Raw genomic sequence first — 22,767 nt, 5'->3', positions numbered from 1 at the left:
GAAAACAACTCAATAATTGGCGTCTTGTGGTGTTGAAAAGTGACAAGAAGTTATGTTTGATTACCTCATAGAAAAATCAGTTACATTGTTTTGGAGTTTTTAACAAGCATTTGTTTCATTTTATGTCAGAAACATGCCAGACAATAAAAAGTGTAACTAAAAGCCTGGTTCCTACTGTTGTGGTGAACTACGTAGAGCCTGTGATGTAGCCTACACAAGGAGCTAATGCCATTGTCACCATGTATACCTTAGCGTGTGAACAGTGACATTTAGTCACTTGTATGCATGCTGAGGATTATGGCACAGATTTAACACTGAAGTGTGAATCCACTGCAGAAAGATATTTTTACTCGAGTTACCTTGAGTCTTCCATGAAAAGTGCATTGTTGCTCCACTGCTCATACTCAACTCTAAGAAACGTATTTTGGTTGCACACCATTGTTGGGTTAACTGGAATCTTTGTCATGGTTGCATAAAAACTTAGCACTCTCTCTTTCTCCCTCTGTCTTGCAGGACCTCCAGTAAGTACACCAGATGCTGTGTGACCTCCACATGATGAAGTGACTCAAAGTGATTATTTTTACATTTTGGTGACAAGTAGATGAAACGGACAATCCCCTGGAACACATCTGCTGACAGTAAAGCTTGACTGGATACGGTGGTAATCTGTAGTTTCATTGTGTAACTTCTGCCTGTCCACATACTTTAACAGTACTGATGATAAAGGAGCTTAGACCTGTGGCCCTTGGCAGGTCTGTGCAGGAAAAGCTGAATGCAGGCAAATAGTTGAAACTGAAGCTTTGATTAAAAGGAAAACTCGTATGTTTTAGATAAAGAAGTATTTTAGCACCCACAGAGAAATTAGAGCTTTACAAAGTCATGAAAAACATGACTCCAAACAAGGAAAGAAGACTGAAATATTGCAAAACCACAACAAAGAAAATGTATAACACAATTAGCCACCGGCATAGGTTCCAGTACCAACATGACTTTGAACCGGATAAGCAGATGAAGATGGATGGATGTAATAATTACTGCTTCCAGCTTTAGCAACATCTTCAGCTACTTCTGTTGATGTTACTTTTCCCCACTGTTCATACATTCAGTAGCTTTCACTGCAGAGAACTGAAGCATAAACTGCACATGAGGTTAGTTTAGTGTCAAACGGTGAGACACCAAACAGAAGACAGTAATCGATTTCATGAGTTTTATTGTAAACACAAGAGTAACAATGAAAAGGTGGGGGGGTGTGTAGACTGGGACGTGGGCATGATGTGCAGGATCACTGACTTGAGACACTTCAACAGAGGCAGAGAGTAGTTAGATTTTGGGATGAAGAGTGAGAACCAGAGGAATATTGGAGTTAATGGCTTAATTGTAAGGCATTAACACCACTGATTATTGATCGGTGAACACAGAAGAGCTACCTCGTCAGGACTCTGCAGTCTATTTACACCTACAGGCCAGTGGACACTCTTTCAATGATGAGGATGTAACATCCTGGACAGGGAGGAACGCTGGTTTGGAGTCAAGGAGGCCGTTTACGTGAAAAGGGAAAGACAATCTCTGAATGGAGGAGGGGCCTAAAGGTCCATCTGTCACCATCTTACAATGCTGTGATTGCAGCCATTGCCCAACTCTCTGTCAATGGTACTCATGACCATTGATCAGTGGTCATGGCAATTTGAATATTAATGATCAAGGAACTGACCTCACAGCCCATTGTTCAATTAGTGGGCTGGTTTCAGTCCTTATGCAAATGTCCTGTTTATAAGGTTGGCAACCTGCAGAAGTCACTTAGATGGGTGACAAAATGCTACGTCCAGATGAACAGAATCACTGTTATTGGGATTTCCTTACCTGGATGATTGAGCATGCATCAAAACATACTAATAGGAAGGTTGGCTGCTCCCGTCTGCAAGTATTCATGTGCAAGATACTGAACCTTGAGTTGTTGCCAATGGATTCAATTGTTAATACAGTCCTGGTCAAAAGTTCAAGATCAGTTGAAAAATGATTCATATTTTTAATGTTTGGATCTTAACAAGGTTCCAAGTAGAACTTCAACATGCAACAAGAAGAAATGGGAGTGAAACAGGCTGTTTTACAGCAGATCAAAAGTTTAGGACCACATGCTTTAAAAGGCCAAATCTGTGCAAGAATGTGGATTTGTTGCCATTTTCTGTCAGGTAGTCACACTATCATGACGTTCTGATGGCAAACAAATGTTCCCTTTTTGAATGTCGGGTTGTTGAACTGCAAAAGCAGGGTCTCTCTCAGCGCACCATCGCTGCTGAGATGGGAAGTAAGACAGTCATTTGGAATTTCTTAAATGATCCTGAGGGTTATGGAACAAAAAAGTCAAGAGGAAGACCCAAAAAAATCTCACCAGCACAGAGCCGAGGATCCAACTGGCTCTCCGTCAAGACACTGGACAATCCTCGACCCAAATTAAGGGCATTTCTGGTGCCAACTGCGGCCCATAACTATCAGATGGCATCTGAGACTTGAAGGGCCTCAAAAACAAAAAACGTCTTCAAAGGCCTCGTCTCCTTGAACGCTGCAGAACTCACCATTTGGACTTTGTAAGAGAGCACCAAACATGGGACATTGAAAGGTAGAAGAAAGTTTTATTGTCTAATGAGAACAAATGTAACCTTGATGGTTCTGATGGCTTCCAACGTTACTGGCATGACAAGCAGATCCCATCTGAGATGTTCTCTATGCTCCACAGTTGAGGGGATGCCATAATTTCCTTCAGTTGAGCAATAGAGCTTCAGGAGGTGCAGGGGCATCAAGTAGCTGCTGGCTATGTCCAGATGTTGCAAAGAGCATCACTCGTGACTGAGGGCCCTCATCTGTTTGGTAACGACTGGTTTTATCAACATGACAACGCTACAGCATGCAATGCAGCGACGAGGGCTCAGACCTCTACATTTGAAAAACCACACAGTCACAAGACTCAGCAGTCCATCTGCATCTAAAGGACAAAGGTCACTCTTTGAAAATGCCAGTGTTCACAATTTGGACAGAGAAGACAGATGGTTTGAAAGAGGAGTGAAAGAAGTCATCTATGTCCACTGTGAACGATCATCTTTGAACAGAGGGCGGGGCTTACGACACCAGCCGCCTGCCATCTATAATCTAATTTTTAGATCCTTTCGCAGATGCCTTAGCGTCCACTCAGATCTTGTGTCTGCTGATCTCAAAAATTCAAATGATAGGGTGAGGCAAGGTCTCACAATGGTTTCACCTGAAACCTCTGCTAATAATACTCCACACCCTTTTCACATCTTGGCTCATGTGATAAAGCACATGATCAATAGTGGGTCAACAACCCTGATTAGGGCCAACTCCCACTAAGGCTAATAATCTGGGGCTAACCATCATTTGGTTTTAGAACTGAAGAAGCTTCTCGGATAAGAGTTGAAATGTCTTCAAGAAACTTAAAGAAGTCCAGTTGCTTTCTTTCCAAGCTCCTTAGATCACTATGACCTGGATGACTGAGAACCTTCACAGACATCCTTAACCAACCAATCCTCATACACTCTCGACAATATCTGTATCAGCTTCCTCATAAGAAAAATGAAAGGACTTTAGTATTGTATCATTTCAGTTTGGTCATTTCATGATTAGTATTGTTCTGTTCAACCCTGTTGATTTTGGACTAGCTACAGATTGTTTTGGTTCTGACTCTTTAATGGTGTTTTTCCACATTAATTGTGTTGTATAGCACTTTTAATTACACTCTCTAAACTCACAGTGGTTGGATAATAATACTCTGAAGGCCCTAATGGGACTAATGGCTTTTTAAGAAAAAGCATATTTCATGCCCCAATATTTAAGGAACCCAGGAGAGACTTGTAGTGGTATACAGTGTTCCCTCATTTATTGTGGGAGTTACGTTCTAAAAATAACCCGTGACAGGGGAAATCTGCGAAGTAGCCAACTTTATTTTTTACAATTATTATAGATGTTTTAAGGCTGTAAAACCCCTTACTACAGGCAAAAACATTTTCACACTTTTATCTCTTGTTTAAACACTCTAAAAGTTGAAACCTTTGTAGAAAAGTCCAGTATTATAGGATGAAAGCAAAGATCCAAATCTTTGCTGGTGGAGGCAGCTACAGTTGTAGCCACAGCTGCCCTGGGGCAGACTGACAGAGGCGAGGCTGCCATATCGCACCATCGGCCCCTCTGGCCATCACCAGTAGGCGGCAGGTGAAGTGTCTTGCCCAAGGACACAACAACCAAGACAGACAGAGCTGGGGATCGAACCGGCGATAGCTGATGATAGATGATACTTTTTGCTCTCAATATTTAAGCCAATTAAAATTCCTAATGCAAACTGGTCTTTCAAATCAATTATCAAATCCAACAAGTGTTCTTCCATCCAGAGTTACTAATGTTAGGGGAACAGCGTCTCCTGTCCTCTTGTTTGTCACACAGAAAAAATGTTCCACTTTTGACTTCCAGCTAATTTGTTTTGTATTCTTTCTTTATTGGAGTTCAAAAGCCTTGATTTGAGTTCCGTTCCCTTTGTGAAAGCAAAACACACTTGACTTTTTTAAAATTTGCTCCCTCTTGTTCTTAGTCCCAGCCCATAAATAAAAGCCATTGTATTCTAGTTCCTTGTGATTTGTTTATAATGGAAGTCACTATGCTGGAAACCTCCATTGTAGGTTGGATTAGCTGAATAACAAGATGAGCAAGGGCAGTTAAGGAGATCTCAGAGGGCTTTGTTTTGCAGAAGCATGAAAACTACAAGTTCTTCCAAAAACAACCCTTGCATGAGGCTATGTGGTGAAAACTGTTGTTTTACATTAAAACTTATGTTCAAACAGTTAAACTTTTTTTTTTTAATTCATTGAATGTTGTGATGTTAGTGCATCAGCAGGATACTTTGTGCTGTCAGTGAACAGGCCAAAATAAACGATTCCCTTGCCGTAAGGTAGTAAACAGCCCCTCCAGTCATTACTACTGATTTTATTCTGGCCTGATTAAGTGCAGGTGTCTTTCATTATGTTAATTTTGTCTGTAAAATGTACTCTTCTTGTCATACTAATTTTGTCTCGTGCTTTTTTCAGGGTCCTCCTGGACGAGCAGGCTTTCCGGTAACTTGTTTTAACCTGTCTCTTTGTGTGTCCTCATGCATAGTATTGATGTGCGAGTGGTGGAGTATTAACATCTCAGCTGCTAGTTCAGAATGAAATGTGCAAATTACTACTTGTTGTTGCTTGTTGATTTTGTCACAGTTTAATGAAACTTTAATGAAAATCAACATAATAACACACCGTTATCTTAATAGTCTTTAAATAGTCTTTAAAGGACTGTTTCCCAGAAATCAGGATTTGAAAAGGTTAGACTACCAACCTGTGCACATCCTTACAGAACCTGGAATACAAATACACCAGTATAGATGTACTATTGCAGTGAACTTTGCAGTTTTTATCACTTATATGATGAAAAGTTTCAGAGATGTCAGTACAGCAGTTGAATAGCACACACACCCTAACAGTATCCATTTGTAACACTGTGTGCTGTGATTGCGCACCTGTCCAGCTCTTGGTCTTTTTGATTAAAACGTCCATTCTCCAGCGCAAAGCTTACTTTTAATGTGTCATACACATATGGAAGTATGTACATGCAAGCATGTGTTTTCTGTTAGTATATATGCAAGTGTGAGTGTGTATGTAGCTGACTAGGAAAGGCAGAAATAGGGTGTACATGACTGTTGCAGCAATCACATTTCCCTCTTTGCAAAAAATGAATTCAGAATCAGAAATGGTAAATGGCCTGTATTTATATAGCGCTTTACTAGTCCCTAAGGACCCCAAAGCGCTTTACATATCTAGTCATCCACCCATTCACACACTGGTTCTGGCACTCTACATTGTAGCCACAGCCACCCTGGGGCGCACTGACAGAGGCGAGGCTGCCGGACACTGGCGCCACCGGGCCCTCTGACCACCACCAGTAGGCAACGGGTGAAGTGTCTTGCCCAAGGACACAACGACCGAGACTGTCCGAGCCGGGGCTCGAACCGGCAACCTTCCGATTACAAGGCGAACTCCCAACTCTTGAGCCACGATCGGCGAAAGGGTTTTATTGCCAAATGTTGAGCAGGTTTACAACATTAGGAAAGTGCTGCGGTGCTTCAGTGCAAACATACTGTCATAAATTACGCTTAAATAGACATGAAAATAAAAATAAGAATAAGATAAGAATAAAAATTAAGAATAAGAATTGGATGAGATTTTACCAAACACCCAATTCACCTCACTTTACTATAATGAATGTTGTACTCTGTGGTTCCAGCAAATAATCATGTTGGGCACTTTAAAGACTCCAGGTCCAGATTAAACTAAATGCAGTTTTGGCGGTGCCAGATTCTCCCCAAAGCCCTGATTTAAATCGGGACCTTGAACAGGAATTATTAACAAGCATTATTGCATTGAATAGTTGCAGAATCATGCTGTCAGCTCACAACTAAGTCAGAGAAACATTTATTTTTTTTTTGTTAAAGTTTGGTAAATTAAAAAACCCCAAACACCTACGTTAGACTGCAAAAGGCAACAGTGTGTCTTTATGTCATTGGATGAACATTTAGTAAATATAAACTACACTATCATCTTGGAACAATCAGACTTTATACTATACACATGTAAAAATAGATTTAGGAATCAAAGCCCTGATCTGAAGCTAAAACCTGGCTAATCACCCAATCATGACTTCCTATCTCAGGTGGTTTTCAACCCGCTGCCCTTACCGTAACACTGTCTGGAGATATAAGATGGAAAAGTGTAACAAAGTAACAGGGCTACTAATAACTTTCTTCTAATGACATAAGAAATTACTGCAACTTTCTTCCATCATCTTTCATCTTGAACTTTGCAGTGTTGAATGAGGCATGATTATTTGATAATTATGTGATTGTTTTGCACAGTGATCTTCTTTCTGCTCCCATAATTTGGGCATGGCATGTTGAATTGGTTATTCTGAATAACAAAAATGATCATCTTCCTTAAAGGAATACCATGACATTAAAAACTTTAAAAGCTTTTTGTAGCAGTAATGCTAGCTGTGTTTCCATACGACTCCTGGCTACTAACTGATGTCAGAACAAAGCATTTAAGCTCTTTTAAATTTGTTATTCTCTTTTCTAGTTTTGGCTTCCATTAGGATATAAATGTGCTAACATTCATCTCACTAACATGAACCAACCGTTGTTTCTATAACGCATCAGTGAAAAAATGAGATTAGCATAGTTCCTTGCAAATGAGAGAGTTGCAGAGACGATAAGTCTGAATGCCATGGTATCCCTATAGAACATCTGATTGACTCCTGTTCCTTCTTAATTTGCATTGGACATTAGGGTGGCAAAGGAAGTATGGGAATTCCTGGGAGAATGGTGAGTGAATTGGGTTCATGCATCACCAGCACTAGTGATAGTTACATTCAAAAGCTCTTACAACACAAATGCAAAAGGATTAATGTTACAGGATTAGATTACAGTTATTTTGAACAGTATGCATTAATACAGAAGTAAATGATCAGTACTGTGATAACAAAGTTTTCTTGAAGTTCCTTTGCTAGCATTTTGAATTACAAGCCACCCAGGGTGGAAGAAACATTAAAATCCTTTGTCTAAATAGGAGTACTGATAGCGTAATGAAAACACACTAACTTAACTCCGTGCTGCCTTGAGCTTGGCCTCTAGTCTCCTTCTCCATGGACGGTACGGCTCCTTGCGGCTGTTTGTCTTAGTATTAGTATTAGTATTTTTTATTTATTGTCATTGTCAAGAACAATGAAATTATAGCTAAGCATCTCAGTCATCACTGCTGTCGTGGTGTTGATTAGCTGTTTGGTTACCATAATAGTCGAAGGAGGGATTTTCCGTAATGCTGCATTCACATCTTTGAGGAAACGTTCAGAGGGGACTTCATGTAGTCTTGGTAATCAACCATGGAAGGTCCAGGTTTCAAGCTCAGCCATGATCCCATCTCTCAGATTAGCTGCTCATGCATTCGCACTGAGTTTGGTACCCAATCTTAGAGTGTGGGGATGATGATATCTCCCCCTGACCTCAGGTTCTGCCTCCCTGTTGCTGTTTTACCTCATCAATTTCAAGTTGTGATAGCAGTTGTTTCTTCCAGATGTTGGAACACTGAGAAACTAGTTTTGCCATTAGTCGAGACGTTGGGTGTGGAGAATTCCATAGTAAAGTAAAACTTTATTTATATAGCACCTTTCAAGATAAAAATCACAAAGTGCTTCACAGAAGCTAAAACCTAAAAATATAAATCAACCAAAAGCAAGTTTAAAAAGATGAGTTTTTAGCTGTTTTTTAAAAGCGACCACTGAGTCCACACATCTCAGGCTCAAAGGGAGAGAGTTCCACAATCTGGGGGCCACAGTTACAAAAGCTTTGTCGCCTTTTGTTTTCAGCCACGTGTGCTGGACAGCAAGCAAGCCCTGGTCACATGACCTCAGGGACCTGCTGGGAATGTATGGATGTAAAAGTTCACTTATATATGTTGGTGCTTGTCCATGCAGAGCCCTGAAATTCAAGGTCAAAACCTTAAACTGGATTCTGAATTTAACTGGGAGCCAGTGCAGCTGAATCAGCAGGGGTGTGACATGGGAAAACTTGGAGGACTTGGTCAGAAGCTTTGCAGCAGCATTCTGAACAACTTGCAGACGCTCCAAAGAGGCTTTACATAAACAAGTAAACAAAGAATTACAATAGTGCAGACGAGATGAAACAAATGCATGAATGACAATTTCTAATTCGGAGCGCGATACAATGGGACTCAGCTTAGCAATGTTTCTCAAGTGAGAAAAACAGGAGCGAACCAGAGATTTTACATGGGCATCCAAAGTCAGAGCTGAGTCAATACTAACACCAAGGCTCCTGATAGACGGTTTTGCAAACGTAGCAAGTGGACCCAAGTTTTCCATAACACTAGGTACATAGGTCCCATTTCCTCTGCATGTAACCCCTTCTGCTTAGATTGCTTGCGTGATAGCTTTCCAACAGCCCTGTGTTCTTGCACCGCATTATTGGAAAACTGTGCAGAAAATATCAAAAGTAAAAATAATTATTATGCAGAAAACTGTTTCCCATCATTGTTAGCTGGATTCACTTTACAGCATATATTTAAGGTTGAACTCATTCTGTTTAATGGTCACCATCATATTCTATAAATGGTGCGGTGGGTGTTCTGTGACGACCACATATCTATGAAAAGTTGTTCGTAAGATCAGAAACACAGGTCTGCATCCTGATTTTTCAAAAAGTCAATTAAAAGTAAGATAAATCAATCAGCTGAATTAAAATGGTTGAATAGTGTGTGACAGAGTTAACAGGGGGATTAAAATATCAGTAAAAAAGTGAAAGTGGCGTGTTGGCAAACAGCTGGTTAAGCCCATCACATTCATTCATTCTCATAGATGCTAATCTGACCCTGCACCTGCTGAACTTGCATAAGTTATTAGACTTTTATTAGAATGGTCAGAGTTGCTGTCCCCTCTCCATCATGGTCAAAAGTTTACTTGCTTATATAATAAAGGAGTTAAATAACTTTTTCACGCTCCATCCTCTCTTTATCACACATGTTGGCCAAGGTAATTAACAAGAGGACACTCATCGGTTACAAAGCTAAATCACTGAAGCTGGTTTGCTTCCTAATGCTAGCTGTGTTTCCATACGACTCCTGGCTACTAACTGATGTCAGAACAGTGAAAGCAGACCACTGTGTTCTCCCCTCATGTCACCATTAAAGGCCAGAGGTTTATCCACATTTGCAAACCACCAGAAACCAACTGCTGGTCTCTCAGCTTGCCCAGCTCCAGTCGCTGTTAACGGGAGATGGACAAACCATCAGCGACAGAGACAACTACACTTTGCTATGAGATGAAATAAGCTTTCAGTGCAAATTATAACTTAATACACAATAATATAATAGTATAACTTAGTAGAAAAGTAGCATAGTAGCAGCAATACTATAATGTAGCAGAAATGATATGATTTAGCAGAAATACTACATGATAGTAGCCAACAGCAGCCTCAAGGCAGTAATGTAAAGGATGGATGCACATATTAATTGACAGGAGTTTTATGACAGCGCTGTCTGAGATTGTTTATTTGTAGATTTGACAGGGAAAGCAGACAGTGATGGAATGTATTACATTACTTTGAATGCAAGCTGTGCAATCACTTCACCCTGGAAAATAATACAAAATGGAAAAAACTAAGTGTACACACACACACACACACACACAAAATACAACAGCCCGTTATTGTCGTAGTACATGAACAATGAAATTATTGTGGGTGCTTCATACCAACTGTGCCAGAATAAGATATAAATAGTTGATATAAACAGTTGGAATAATTAGCAAACAGGAGTAATATATACAGTCAATGGGGATAAATGCAAAACAAGACAAATTCATGCAGAAATAAGAGAAAGGCCTGTCAAGAGACTGTTTGTGAGTTTGGAGGTGTGGGACCTCCAAACTCACAAACCCGAGGGCAGCGGGTCAAACAGGTGGTGGGCGCGGTGTAGTGCTCACCTATGATGCTCCTGTTTTCCTGAGAGAGGAGCTGGCGATGGCTTCCAGGGGTGGAAGAGGGCAGACAGTGATTTTGGGGCAGTGTTAATTACCCTTCCTGTTCTCAGGAAAGCCATATATATCACCTTCCTCCATTTGATTTACATATACAGTAGTTCCCTTTAGCTCTTTCACCATCACCACCTCCGTCACTAGTCCTAAAGATGCTGCATGTCCCGAGCCCTCTCCATGTATCTAACACTGGTTCCTCTCCCTCTCTCTCTCTCTCGCTCTCTCTCTCCCTTCTTGTGTCTCTCCCCCCTCTACACACCTACTTGCATGTGACTGTGTCTGCTGTGTCTGATCCCAGGGCTTAAAAGGACACGCAGGGGAGAAGGTAAGTTTAGGAACACATGCCATTAGATGGTCCATATACAAATGTAGTTATTTAGCACAGTTAAAAAAAATAACTTGATTAAACTTTAACTAAATGTTGGAGCTTAATCCTGAAATTCTATTTTTACTTTTGACTTCTTTGACTTTGCTCATCTGTGATTAACACAGCCCGATTGCAGTGAAATATAAATAGACTTGGCTAAGGTGTGACTCAATGGGTGGTGGAAGTAGTGGTTAGAGGTGCATAACTGTGCACTTCATTGTATGAACAGGGATGGGATTTGGATCTCTATTTTTCAACAGCATGTGGGTCTGTAAATGGTTTCCCACCCCAGTTAGGTCACCTGAAGTCTTTACACTCTGAAACACCAAAGTAACAATTTGTTACGCAGGCATCTGAAAAGTCTAATTTAAGACTCCTAAGTCTGTCCCCCAACTGGGGAGACCTTTACACAGGCAACGGCAGAGTACATGACAAAATTCTAGGGTGCTAAATTAGCTCACTTGGTAGAACAGGTGATCCGTGTCCACGAGGGTCAATGCAGCAGTCTGAGTTTGTTCTCTGCTCCTGAATGCTGTATTCTGTACTATGATGGACACTACACAATTTATTTAAAATGCTGTTCACTCAGCAGAAGTAGAAGATTTAATAGTTATTACCCAAAATATTTCTATTATTATGTTATTTATATTATATTGGAGAAGAGAAGAACAAATGCCAGACTGGTGACCATTATTCCAACTGCTATAAGTCTGTAGGGTTAAACACACATTAAACACACAGTCTCTAAAGAGGGAGAGTGTCAACAAGCAAAATCTTCCAATCTGTCAGATGCATATACAAATACAGATTTGTTCTCATCACTCTGAATTCTTGGCTGAAATGTGTAACAAAGGGGAAAAGCAACAACACATACCAGAGAGTCAAATGTGGTTGTTAGCCAATACATTTTTTAAATAGTCAGTCATTAAAATATAATTTTAGCCTTGGATTGCCTTACAAAAATTGTAACCTGATCATCAGGATCCATAAAGTGCGGAGGAGCAGACAATGTGGCTACTTTATGGATCACAGTGCAAAATATTTATCTTTGTAGGCTGAGAATATGCTTCAGTGGGTAATGATCTGTGTTTCGTCTCTTCCCGTAGCTGTCAGGACAAACAGAATGAAGGAATACCAAAATTATACATGCAGACATTACTGCATGTAATCTCTTAAAGCCACAGCTGATGGAAAGTGATCTTTGTGGGATTAAAAAAAAGTTTATTTAGGATGAAATAAGATCCATATTCTATGTGTCTGCTTGTGAACAACAATTGGTTTTGTTTTCTCCGAGTGGGTCCTGGTTTTGGTTGAAATTCAAACCCTAACCTGTGACTTCTCATCTGTACAAATGAAATTCTCTGACTTACCAAAGCGGGAGCACACCAAGGAAGCAACAGACAACAACCTCAAATTAAACGAACCCTCTTTTTCAATCATTACTTTTACCTTCTGGTAAAACGTGAAGTACCCTCTGAAGATTTACTAGAAGATGTAAACACAGCACTAAGGACGATACCAACTGCGACCATCCAATCAGCTAATCAACACCACGGTAGCAGTGGTCTGTAAGATGCTTGGTTACAAGATGAAAAGCCACATGGAGCTGTTTCCTCCATGGAGAAGGAGACTAGAGGCCAAGATCAAGGTAGCATGGAGAGAAGTTAGCAAACTTTTGAAGCTACAGAAAGGTGTAATAAAGAAAAGGTACCTAAGAAGTACAGAGTCCTTGGAAACTGCCAAGGAAAGACTCACAGCCTTGTCCAGCCACTTGAAGAGGTACACTAGAGAGCTAGAAGGCAGGGGGAGAAACCAGGTCGACTCCACAGAACAATCTAAGGTGTACTCTCAGTGGCAGGGAACAATATGAGAACAGCACCACCAAGGCTGGAGACGGAGCAATACTGGAAGAGCATATGGGAGAAGGACCCAATCTATAACGACAATCCACAGTGGCTAGTGAATCTAAGAGACCACAGTAAACTCCCTGAATAGTCCAGTAGGGACCACAGTGGCAGACATCCAAGAAAGGGTATGAAAAGTTGGACAGCATTAGACCCTGACATGATTCATGACTACTGGCTGAAGAAGCTGACGGTACTCCATGAGCCACTGGGAGCACAAATGAACCAGCTGCTAGTTTATGAGAGACACGCAGAAGGGACCAGTTCCATCCAACTCCCGACCAATAACCTGCCTATGAACTGCACAAGATCCACAGGACAATAAGAGCCTTCATCAGTAATGCAATGGGGATTCGGTGAACAACACTAGAGGTAGGGCTGGCCCAAAATTCATATCTCGATATTCCTTAGCTGGATGGTGATATACGATATATATCTCAATATTTTTTAAAACCATAAAGTAAGAACAAAAAGAGAGTTTTTAGTCAAAGCTGTGTCCCAGATCTCACACAGGCACTTTTATTAACGTACAGCGTAGATGTAAATAAAAAGAATTACTCCGAAATAAATTATCATTTTTTATTAAATAATAATGCTCCATAAATAAAATAAAACAATGTTGTTTTTGTGCATAACAAACTGCTCACAATTGTGCAGTCAAGATGTAAACTAAAAAGACACTGAGCATAATAACAAAGACAGATTTGCAGCTGCTCTGTTCCCAAGTTCTACTGCGTGACTGAGTTTGAAATCCTCTTTGTAACCATGTCTCTTAATAAGTGCCATATGTGGTCCTTACGCACACAATACGGTAATATTACATTGAAGCCCATGCGTATCACTCCGCGAGGCTCCTGACTACGGTAGCCGTAATGCTCCAACAATCCATCAAGCGGTGCGGCTTTGTAGCTTAGCAAAGTCGTCCTAAAACATTTTTTGACAGATTGCTGAGCGCCGTGTACCACAGAAAATCGGTTCGCAGTCAGTAAGCACAACCAGAATTCATACATAAGGTGCACCGTCGAGTTTTGAGACAATGAAAGGATTTTAGATGGCGTCAACACGTTAGCCCAGTTAGCTCGTTAACCCGTTGACGCCGTCCAGCCCCACGCACGGGGTGATCCGCGGTAACTCGTTAACGGAGATTTGCCGTGTTAATGCAGTTATGGCGTTAACATCATTTTAACGAGATCACTGCTACCAGCACTAAAATAGCAATGTCCAAATGTTTAGTTTTTACCGACCAGCTCCTCTTTGATAGTTGGCGTGTCCATCTTGTCGTTGCCTGCAGGTGAAGCGATAGGCGAGGGGAAGTTGTGTTCAGTGAAGGAGAGAGGCGAGGCAGAGTAACGTTGCGTAGAGACAAAAGTGGACGAAAGAGAGGCATTATAACGTAACATAGACTATATCGATATAAACGATATTGTCACATCTCATATCTCGTATAAAAAATATATCGATGTATTTAAAAACTCAATATGTTGCCCAGTCCTAACTAGAGGCCAACACCACAAGTAAACATCAATTGAGGGATCTACCAAGGAGATGCTCTGTCTCCACTGCTGTTCTGCATAGACATGGACCCCTTTGGTGAGATCATTGATAAGACTGGCTACGGATACCAACTATGGAATGGAGCAGTTGTCATACATTAAGCTGTTTGCCAAGAGTGAACAAGACATCGATTCACTGATCCACACCACCAGGATGTACAGCAGCGACATCGGAATGTCGTTCGGACTGGAGAAGTGTAGACAGATGGTAACGAAAAGAGGGAAGGGGATTGCACTACCAGAAGGCAATACTGCAGACATAGAGGACAGCTACAACTACCTGGGAATGACACAGGCAAATGGCAACCATGAAGAGGTCACTAGAAAAGCTGTAACCACCAAGTACCTGCAGAGGCAAGTCCTGAGGAGTCAGCTGAACGGTAAGAACAAGATCCGGGCTATCAACACCTACGCCCTGCCCGTGATCAGGTACCCTGCTGGGACAATAAGCTGGCTAAAGGAGGAGATAGAAGCCACTGACATCAAGACCCTCGTCTTGATTCTTCTATCTCCTCCTGACCATACGTAGAGAGTTTCACCCAAAATCCAGCACCCTGAGGCTGTACGCTAAGTGAAAGAAAGGAGGCCGGGGCCTAGTGAGCGTGAGAGCCACTGTCCAGGATGAGACAACAAACATCCATGAGTATATCAGGAAGACTGCCCCGGCTAACTGCGTGCTCAGTGAATACCTCAGGCAGCACAAACCTGAGGGAAGAGGAGGCGCCTCTGCCATGGAAGGACAGGCCCCTGCATGGTATGTACCACCGGCAGATAGAGGAGGTGGCTGACATCCAGAAATCCTACCAGTGGCTGGATTGAAAGACAGCACGGAAGCACTAATCATGGCAGCACAGGAACAAGCTCTGAGCACAAGATCCATAGAGGCTGGGGTCTATCACACCAGGCAGGACCCCAGGTGCAGGCTGTGTAAAGATGCTCCTGAGACAATCCAGCACATAACAGCAGGGTGTAAGATGCTAGCAGGCAGGGCATACATGGAACGCCATAACCAAGTGGCCGGCATAGTGTACAGGAACATCTGTGCCGAGTGTGGCCTGGAAGTCCTGAGGTCAAACTGGGAGACGCCCCCAAGGAAGGTGGCGAACAACTGAGTTAAGATTCTGTGGGACTTCCAGATACAGACGGACAAAATGGTGATGGCTAACCAACTGGACATAGTGGTGGTAGATGGACGAAGACGTATGTGATAGTGATCGATGTAGCAGTTCCGAGTGACAGCAAAATCAAGAAGAATGAACACGAGAAGCTGGAGAAATACCAAGGGCTCAGAGAAGAGCTGGAGAAGGTGTGGAGGGTGAAGGTAACGGTGGTCCAAGTGGTAATCGCAGCGCTCGGCGCAGTGAATCCCAAGGTAGGCGAGTGGCTCCAGCAGATCCCAGGAGCAACATCCAAGTTCTCTGTCTAGAAGAGCGCACTCCTAGGAACAGCCAAGACACTACGCTTGAAGGATAGACCGCCGCAGGATGTAAAGTGTTTTCTAATATGTTAAAAAGTTGAGCTACAACAGTAATTATCTAGAGCTATCTGTAAAACACATGCATGTCTCTGGACTATGGGGGGAAGCCGGAGTACCCGGGGAGAACCCATGCAAACACGGGGAGAACATGCAAACTCCACACAGAAAGACCCCGGCCTGATGGTGGAATTGAACTCAGGACCTTCTTGCTGTGAGGCAACAGTGCTTCCCACCGTGCCATCGTGCTGCCCATTGATATAACTGATATCAGTGGGCATTATATTGATATAATTATTCAACACAAAAAAGTTCAATCAGTTTTTGATTTAACCATCGGGAATGCGTACGATTGGCAACCATTTTATATTTATATGTCCCATGTCATTGAACAGTTTTGTGGCAAATAGAGAGTGAACCCAGATGCAGGACTCAGCAGACAGAATTAAACTCAAAATCACAGCTTTATTTAGCTTCCAACTACTCAGAGCCCCTCCTAGATGGCCAATCTCCTTGCCCCATCTCCAAGGGAGAGGGCCAGCCACCCTTCGTAGGAAGCGCATTTCCACCGCTTGTGTCTGCAGTCTCGTTCTTTGTTTACCGCAGTGACCTAACCCTCGGAGATAGACGAGTTGTCCCTGTCGTCCCCAGACTCTCCGTCCTCCATGGAAGACGGGCTAGTGGGATTAAGGAGATCCTCAGCAGCGCTTCACTCACACATGAATGTAAACATTTCTTAAAACCAAAGGAGCAAATAAAGAGTGCAGAATAAAAACACTGGATCAAAGACCCAGGACCATGACAGTGACAGTAATCCCACACTGCAAATGCTTTTCTAAATAGAAAAAAACACAATGGAACATGATCAGTGGCAGAGTGACAGAGAACGGAACAAAAAGCAGCAAATGAACCAGAACCAGAGTTAAGCAATGTGTGGAGAACTATTCCTGAATGCTATTCAAAGAAATTAGAAGGAAGAAGGTTGTCCAAGAGACAGTAGTTCAATACGTAATTGCAAGTATCTCCCATTTTCCTAGCAAAATATGAAGAAACAAGAGGTTGCGCTTCATGCATTACTGCACATTTTAATAACATTCTTCCATTAAGTCTAATCATTTATAGAACCCTTAACCTCCTAGGACCTGGCGTCCACATATGTGGACATCACATTTTTGGTTATTTAGACCAAAATACTCAATTTTGCTCTGCAAGGGCCTGATATCCACTTACAAGGACATTATACTGCTACTGTTCTATCGAAATTTAAAATGAAAATCCTCATATGTGGCTCTCATTTTTGTTAGAAACAAAAATTTGGTAAAAAAAATTAATCTGCTAATTCTTTGTTTTTACACTCATCAGGTCCCAATCAGCCCAAATATCAAAGAGAAATTAAAAATGCATGCCGTGGAAGAGTTCGGGTCTTAGGAGGTTAAACAAGGATCAGGAGTTAGTTCAGTAGCCACTGGTGTTTACCCACTATCACCAAATTTAAACCAGCTTAGAATTTAAACCCCAAGTAACCAGACATTGGTGTCACATCAGCTTTACATTTCTTTAAACATTTAAACATTGTATGTGATGAATTGCTGTAGCCATTTACCTTTTTGTTGAATCCCTCGGATAATATTTATAGATGTGAGTGCTAGAGGAAGGAATCCCTTTTCCTGTCTTTCTGTCTGTTCATAGGGAGCACCAGGTGAGCCTGGCCTGTCTATCATTGGACCAAGAGGACCTCCTGTAAGTGTCTCTCCCTAGAACTACGAACCCTTTTACCTTTAATCACGTCTGCTTGTCTATGCAGCAAATGTCTTTATTAGCTACCACTGTTGTAGAACTCATCACATCAGTTTTGTGGACACCAACAGACTTTTCAGCTCTATTAATTAAATTAGACAACTCCTTACTTTTCAGGTTTGTGGAGTACTGAGCACGGATTTATGTTGGCTCGGCCAAATTGTCTTTATTCAAGACTGAGTCACTGCTCCATGACAGAATATTGTTATATAATTGCAGAGTGCATGTGTAAACGATTGCATTGGAAGTTAAGTTAGACTGGATCACTAGTCATCGTTATTTTATCAGGGAACAAAGCTGGACGCTCCATCCTTGTCCAGCTGGGCTCACGGCTAGTTATCCAGTCATACTGGTTTCTCTTGTTTTGACCAAAATTCTCAGGTGACAACACGAGTTGAATGTTTCTCCCCGTTTATAGTTTACAGGAGGGCAGCTAGCCAGCCTAAGCATCTGTTTTTCTTAGTGTTCATTATTATAGTCTATCCTTTTGTATGCCCACTTTTCCTGTATTGTAATAGGCATTTCTAATAAATAACAGGCTGCAGAAGAGACTCTGCACAGGAGAATCCAAGAAGAGTCAGTCGCAAACACATTACAGTTGTGAACAAAAAACAGAGCGCTGAGGAAAACAGGAGGTTATGCAACCCGAGGCAAAACAAATGCTTCAGCATCTTTAGCATTTTGTCATGTCACTGGGTTGGATGAATATGTGGTACATTTTGAAGCTTCACAGTCATTGCTGGCCTGAGGCGAGACAGAACATTTTTCAGTATCTGATTTCCTCGTGTACACAGAAGGAAATCGCACACAGTGTATTCACCATTTACAAAATACGTAAAAATAGCGGAACCGTTCTACTCTCAACTACACTTTTCCAGGCTTTATGTCAGACTGTCGGATGCATGTTAAACACTCATGGTTTTCTCTTTTTTTCCATCTCTTTAGGGACAACCTGGTACAAGAGGATTTCCAGGATTTCCAGTAAGCTATAACCACCTGTTTGCCAGGGTTGTTTTTAGGCTATAATACTTCATGAATTAGCTGGTGATTGACGATTTTACTCATATAAAATATGTAAAAACATTTTCTGCACTCCTTTAGATAAAATGGAACATCAAACCAAAATATTACCATCTTCTCATGATTAGATTGCCACTTTGTGAGTGCTGCTCAGCACAGTAAACACAGACCAATAACTGTTTTAACTAGTAGCATACTGGTAACAGCACCTTCCTTCTACTACCACCAGCACTGCCATCTGTATGTCTGAGCAAGATACACAGTCTTTATTTAATTGCCAGTGTATTTCCTAAAAGTTAGAAATTGCATCTTTGTGAGTCAGGGACTATAACACAATCTAAATGTTGTACTGTCTTCTCCTCTCCTCTCCCAGGGTCCAATTGGGTTAGATGGCAAGCCTGTGAGTACCATTAAGTTCCTTTTGCAAACTGGAAGAACTGAATAATTTAGTTCCTTCACTGGTCATTAATAAAAATTCTACCAGCCATCATCATCTTTATTATTATTTTTTAGTTTAGTGATGTTATATGTTTGGATTGATTTAATTGTTTTGCCTCCACAAAGGGACAGAGTGGACCAAAGGGAGACATGGTAAGTCATAAACATAAATAGTGCCAATCAAGCACTCGTTATAATATAACATGAAAAGTACACAAACAGAACAAAAACAAAATCTTGTCCCGTAACTACCTGGTACTTCTCTATTTCCCGTGCTTCTTATTGCTTGTTGCTGTCTGCTGGGACAGACACATCTGTCCCTGCATTCTTCTGCTCCTTGTCAACCTCCACTATATGTTGGCTTGACTGTGTGGAACTCGACGCCCTGTTGTTCTTAACCACCTTTGGTGGTGTCTCCCACTGGGGCTTAGGGACTGGAAGTCCATATGCAGTCCCATCCTACAACTATCCTGCAACAAGGTCTGCAACCCTGGGCCTGTCAGCTGTAGTAGACTCTTGCCTCTACGGATCTGGTGTTTAGGATCTGTTCTTGTGCTGTCGTCCTCTGTGCTGTCCTTTAGCCACCGTTAGCTCTCTCCCAGCCGATCGTCCCGAGCAGTTGGGTAGGAACAGGAACCGTATCCGGAACAAAAGTCCATCACCAACCTGCCAAGGGAAAACTCTGGCTACTAGCAATTCTGTTTTTAGAAATATGACACAGGGTTATGTCAGTCAAAGGTTTTAAGGTTAGTAATGAACTGGTGTGTAACTTTGCAAAAAATGTCAAACTCTGTAGTTTTCTTTGTTTCCCTCCCCCAATTGGACAGGGGGGGGGGGGGGTGTAATGCAAATGGCCTGATTTTTGTATGACGCTTTTCTACTATATCTGAGCACTTGAAGTTCTTTACACAACCTGCCTCATTCACCCATTTACACAAGCACGTTTTTCTATAATTTTTAAATGTAAGTGTTTTCAATCTGTCATTCACACACTCTCTGATTGTTGCATCAAGTCAAGTCAGCTTTATTTAGATAGCACATTTCAAAGACATCAAGTGTGGGCCAAAGTGCTGAACAGAGGGATAATATAATCAAAGTTGGACTGAAAAACAGCACAGAAACACTAATCATGGCAGCACAGGAACAAGCTTTAAGCACAAGATTGATAGAGGCTGGGGTCTACCAGGTTCAGGCTGCACAGACTGTTCCCTGAGATATTCCAGCACACAGCAGAATAGTGCAAGATGCTAGCTGGCAGGTTATACGTGCCATGAGCAAGTGGCTGTCGTAGTACACAGGGAGATCTGTGATGATTATGGCCTGGAAGTCCCAAGGTCGTATCCAATTATCCAGTGGGATATGGCCTTTAGGATGGTTGAAAATGACCCAGCTAAGATCCAGTGGGACTTTCAGATACAGACAGGCCAAGTTCAAGCAGAGGAAGACAGCTGTAGCGTTAGATGTAGCTATACCAAGTGATAGCGACATCGGGAAGAAGGAAGATGTGAAGATTAAAAAATACCAAGAGCTGAGAGAAAAGATGTGGAGTGGTCCCTGTGGTAATCAGAGCACTCAGGGCAGTGATGGCAAAAATAGAAGAGTGGCTAAAGCAGATCCCAGGAATGGCAGTCGCAGGAACCTAGTCCTAGGAACACCAAAGATACTGCCCAGGACCCTCAAGATCCTAAGTCTCTGGTAGAGAACCCAAGTTTAAAAGACAGAGACCCCCCACAGGGCAAGTGGAGCAGCCCTGTGCAACAAAGTCGTTCTTTAACAAATTAAAAACACAGTGAATATAAAGTTGGGATAGACTGGATGGATGGATTTGTGCCCCTCTTCCTGAGTTCTTTAATAAACCAGTTGCTGAGATCTGACAGCTACTTGTGCAGGTCACATCCAGGCCTTAGTGGGAAGTTAACCTGAGAGGGTTCGTTCCTAACAAGAAGTTAGAACAGTCCATTTTTCAGTTTGATTGATTATTCTGAGAAAATGATTTTCACTCATGTTAAGTCTTTCACACCTTGCAGCAGCTAATCAATGCCTAGGTCATATTTAAGACAAAGTGTTTTCCTGTTGTCTTTCAGGGACAGCGTGGTCCTAAAGGACACCCAGTAAGTATCTGAGACCTGATGTCAGTCCTCTGATTACGCACTGCTCAGCTCTTTGCTACCTTTGTAACCAACTCCTCTTTTCTTTACTTGTGTTCTTTTGCTGTCCAGGGGGAACCTGGACCTAAAGGGGAGAAGGTGAGATTTTTATTTTTCATGTTTTTCTTTTATTATGGCTGGTGAGTGTACTACCCTTTATTTGATGAAAGAAGTACTCACACCATTTAATTAAAGCATCAGAAGCATAGATTGTATATAAAAGACGGGCCACTGATTTCTGGAGTCCACATTTGAAAGAGTAAATGTCTGCTTATGGCTTCCATCATGTTGTTTTTTAGAATCAGGGCAAGATAGCACAGAGCTTATCAACTTTAACTAGCATATCTCTACAGTGTGTGGTAGCAGTAATGTAAGCAGTGTGTCAGCCTCAGAGGGCAACATTATGACACCATCAAGGTGTATGCTATCACATTTGGGAAAACTCTTCTTGAGCTACAGAACTCAACACAGTTTCCATAGACTAAACTACACTCACCGTGTGAAAGGGCTAGGGTTAGGGTTATGGCTCTTTATGCCATTCAGATCAGTTTCATTTTTCTGATACTCTAACGATCTCTTTCTAATTCAACTTTTTTCGTTTATTCAAGGGTATCTGTGGCGATTACACACATCGGGTAAGGAAACATTACTACTAAACTAATTCTTTGCTGGTTCTCTTTCAGTAGAAGTCAAAGTTTAACATATTGAGTGTGTTATTATTATGTTCTTTTTTTAAGATTAACTAATAGAGTCGTTAACGATAACAAAAATAGATGAATGATAGGTAGCACATGTGGAACTGCAGTTCTTTGGCCCTCTGTCTCTGCAGTTCAGGTAGCTGAGGGAAAACAGGGTCCCTACCAGCAGCATGCTATACAGACAGATGTGTATGATTGCCAGGAAAAAGAGTCTGCTATGTAATGGAGATTTGTCTGATAAATTAGCCTATTTTTAGCTAGTCTTTAAGTTTTTAAGAAACCCCTGCAGCAGTCTGGAGGGGCATTCCTATGGTATAAACACAGTCCAGGCCGCAGTCTTAGGGAATTGCTGTTTGTGGAGTTCAGATGTTAATTTAGTCTTAGTAATAATAGACAGGCAACAATGTCTTGTCAAATACTTTGTTTCCAATATTTACAGGTGAAGATGGCTCTAATACGCCACTGCCTTTTCAGTTATTCACCTAGCTCAGCAGAGAGTCAAGCTCCGCCTACCTCTATGCTTTTAGGAGGGTCAGGTTGAGGTGGTAAATCTGCATTGCTCTGCCTTTGTCAATTTGCACAACCTCATAATCAACATCCACCACTACCATCACCTCAAAGGGCCTTGGGCATTTGAGTAATTTGAAGTTGGATGAAGGGACTGATGCAAGTGGATTTTCTCTGATAATTATCTGGTTCTAGTTGTTTATTAAACAACTACCATTCAGAGTTGGGGA

General features: G+C 41.6%; 1 protein-coding gene across 1 annotated transcript in view; it reads left to right on the top strand.

Moving 5' to 3' along the window:
- col13a1 (collagen, type XIII, alpha 1) overlaps positions 1 to 22,767 on the top strand; it is a 117,384-nt gene that overhangs the window by 42,133 nt on the left and 52,484 nt on the right. The window contains exons 3-13 of the mRNA XM_013916199.1: positions 514 to 521; positions 5,088 to 5,114; positions 7,376 to 7,411; positions 10,931 to 10,957; positions 17,620 to 17,670; positions 18,673 to 18,708; positions 19,121 to 19,147; positions 19,312 to 19,338; positions 21,270 to 21,296; positions 21,405 to 21,431; positions 21,941 to 21,967. Coding sequence (XP_013771653.1) covers positions 514 to 521; positions 5,088 to 5,114; positions 7,376 to 7,411; positions 10,931 to 10,957; positions 17,620 to 17,670; positions 18,673 to 18,708; positions 19,121 to 19,147; positions 19,312 to 19,338; positions 21,270 to 21,296; positions 21,405 to 21,431; positions 21,941 to 21,967 — 320 coding nt within the window. The remainder of the gene's footprint in view (positions 1 to 513; positions 522 to 5,087; positions 5,115 to 7,375; positions 7,412 to 10,930; positions 10,958 to 17,619; positions 17,671 to 18,672; positions 18,709 to 19,120; positions 19,148 to 19,311; positions 19,339 to 21,269; positions 21,297 to 21,404; positions 21,432 to 21,940; positions 21,968 to 22,767) is intronic.

The sequence above is a fragment of the Pundamilia nyererei genome, unplaced genomic scaffold (genome assembly GCF_000239375.1).
Source record: "Pundamilia nyererei isolate P.nyererei 1_Seehausen unplaced genomic scaffold, PunNye1.0 scaffold00506, whole genome shotgun sequence".
In the NCBI taxonomy this organism is placed as follows: domain Eukaryota; kingdom Metazoa; phylum Chordata; class Actinopteri; order Cichliformes; family Cichlidae; genus Pundamilia; species Pundamilia nyererei.
Note: the sequence above shows the minus strand (reverse complement) of the source record. Positions and strands in the feature narration are given on the sequence as shown.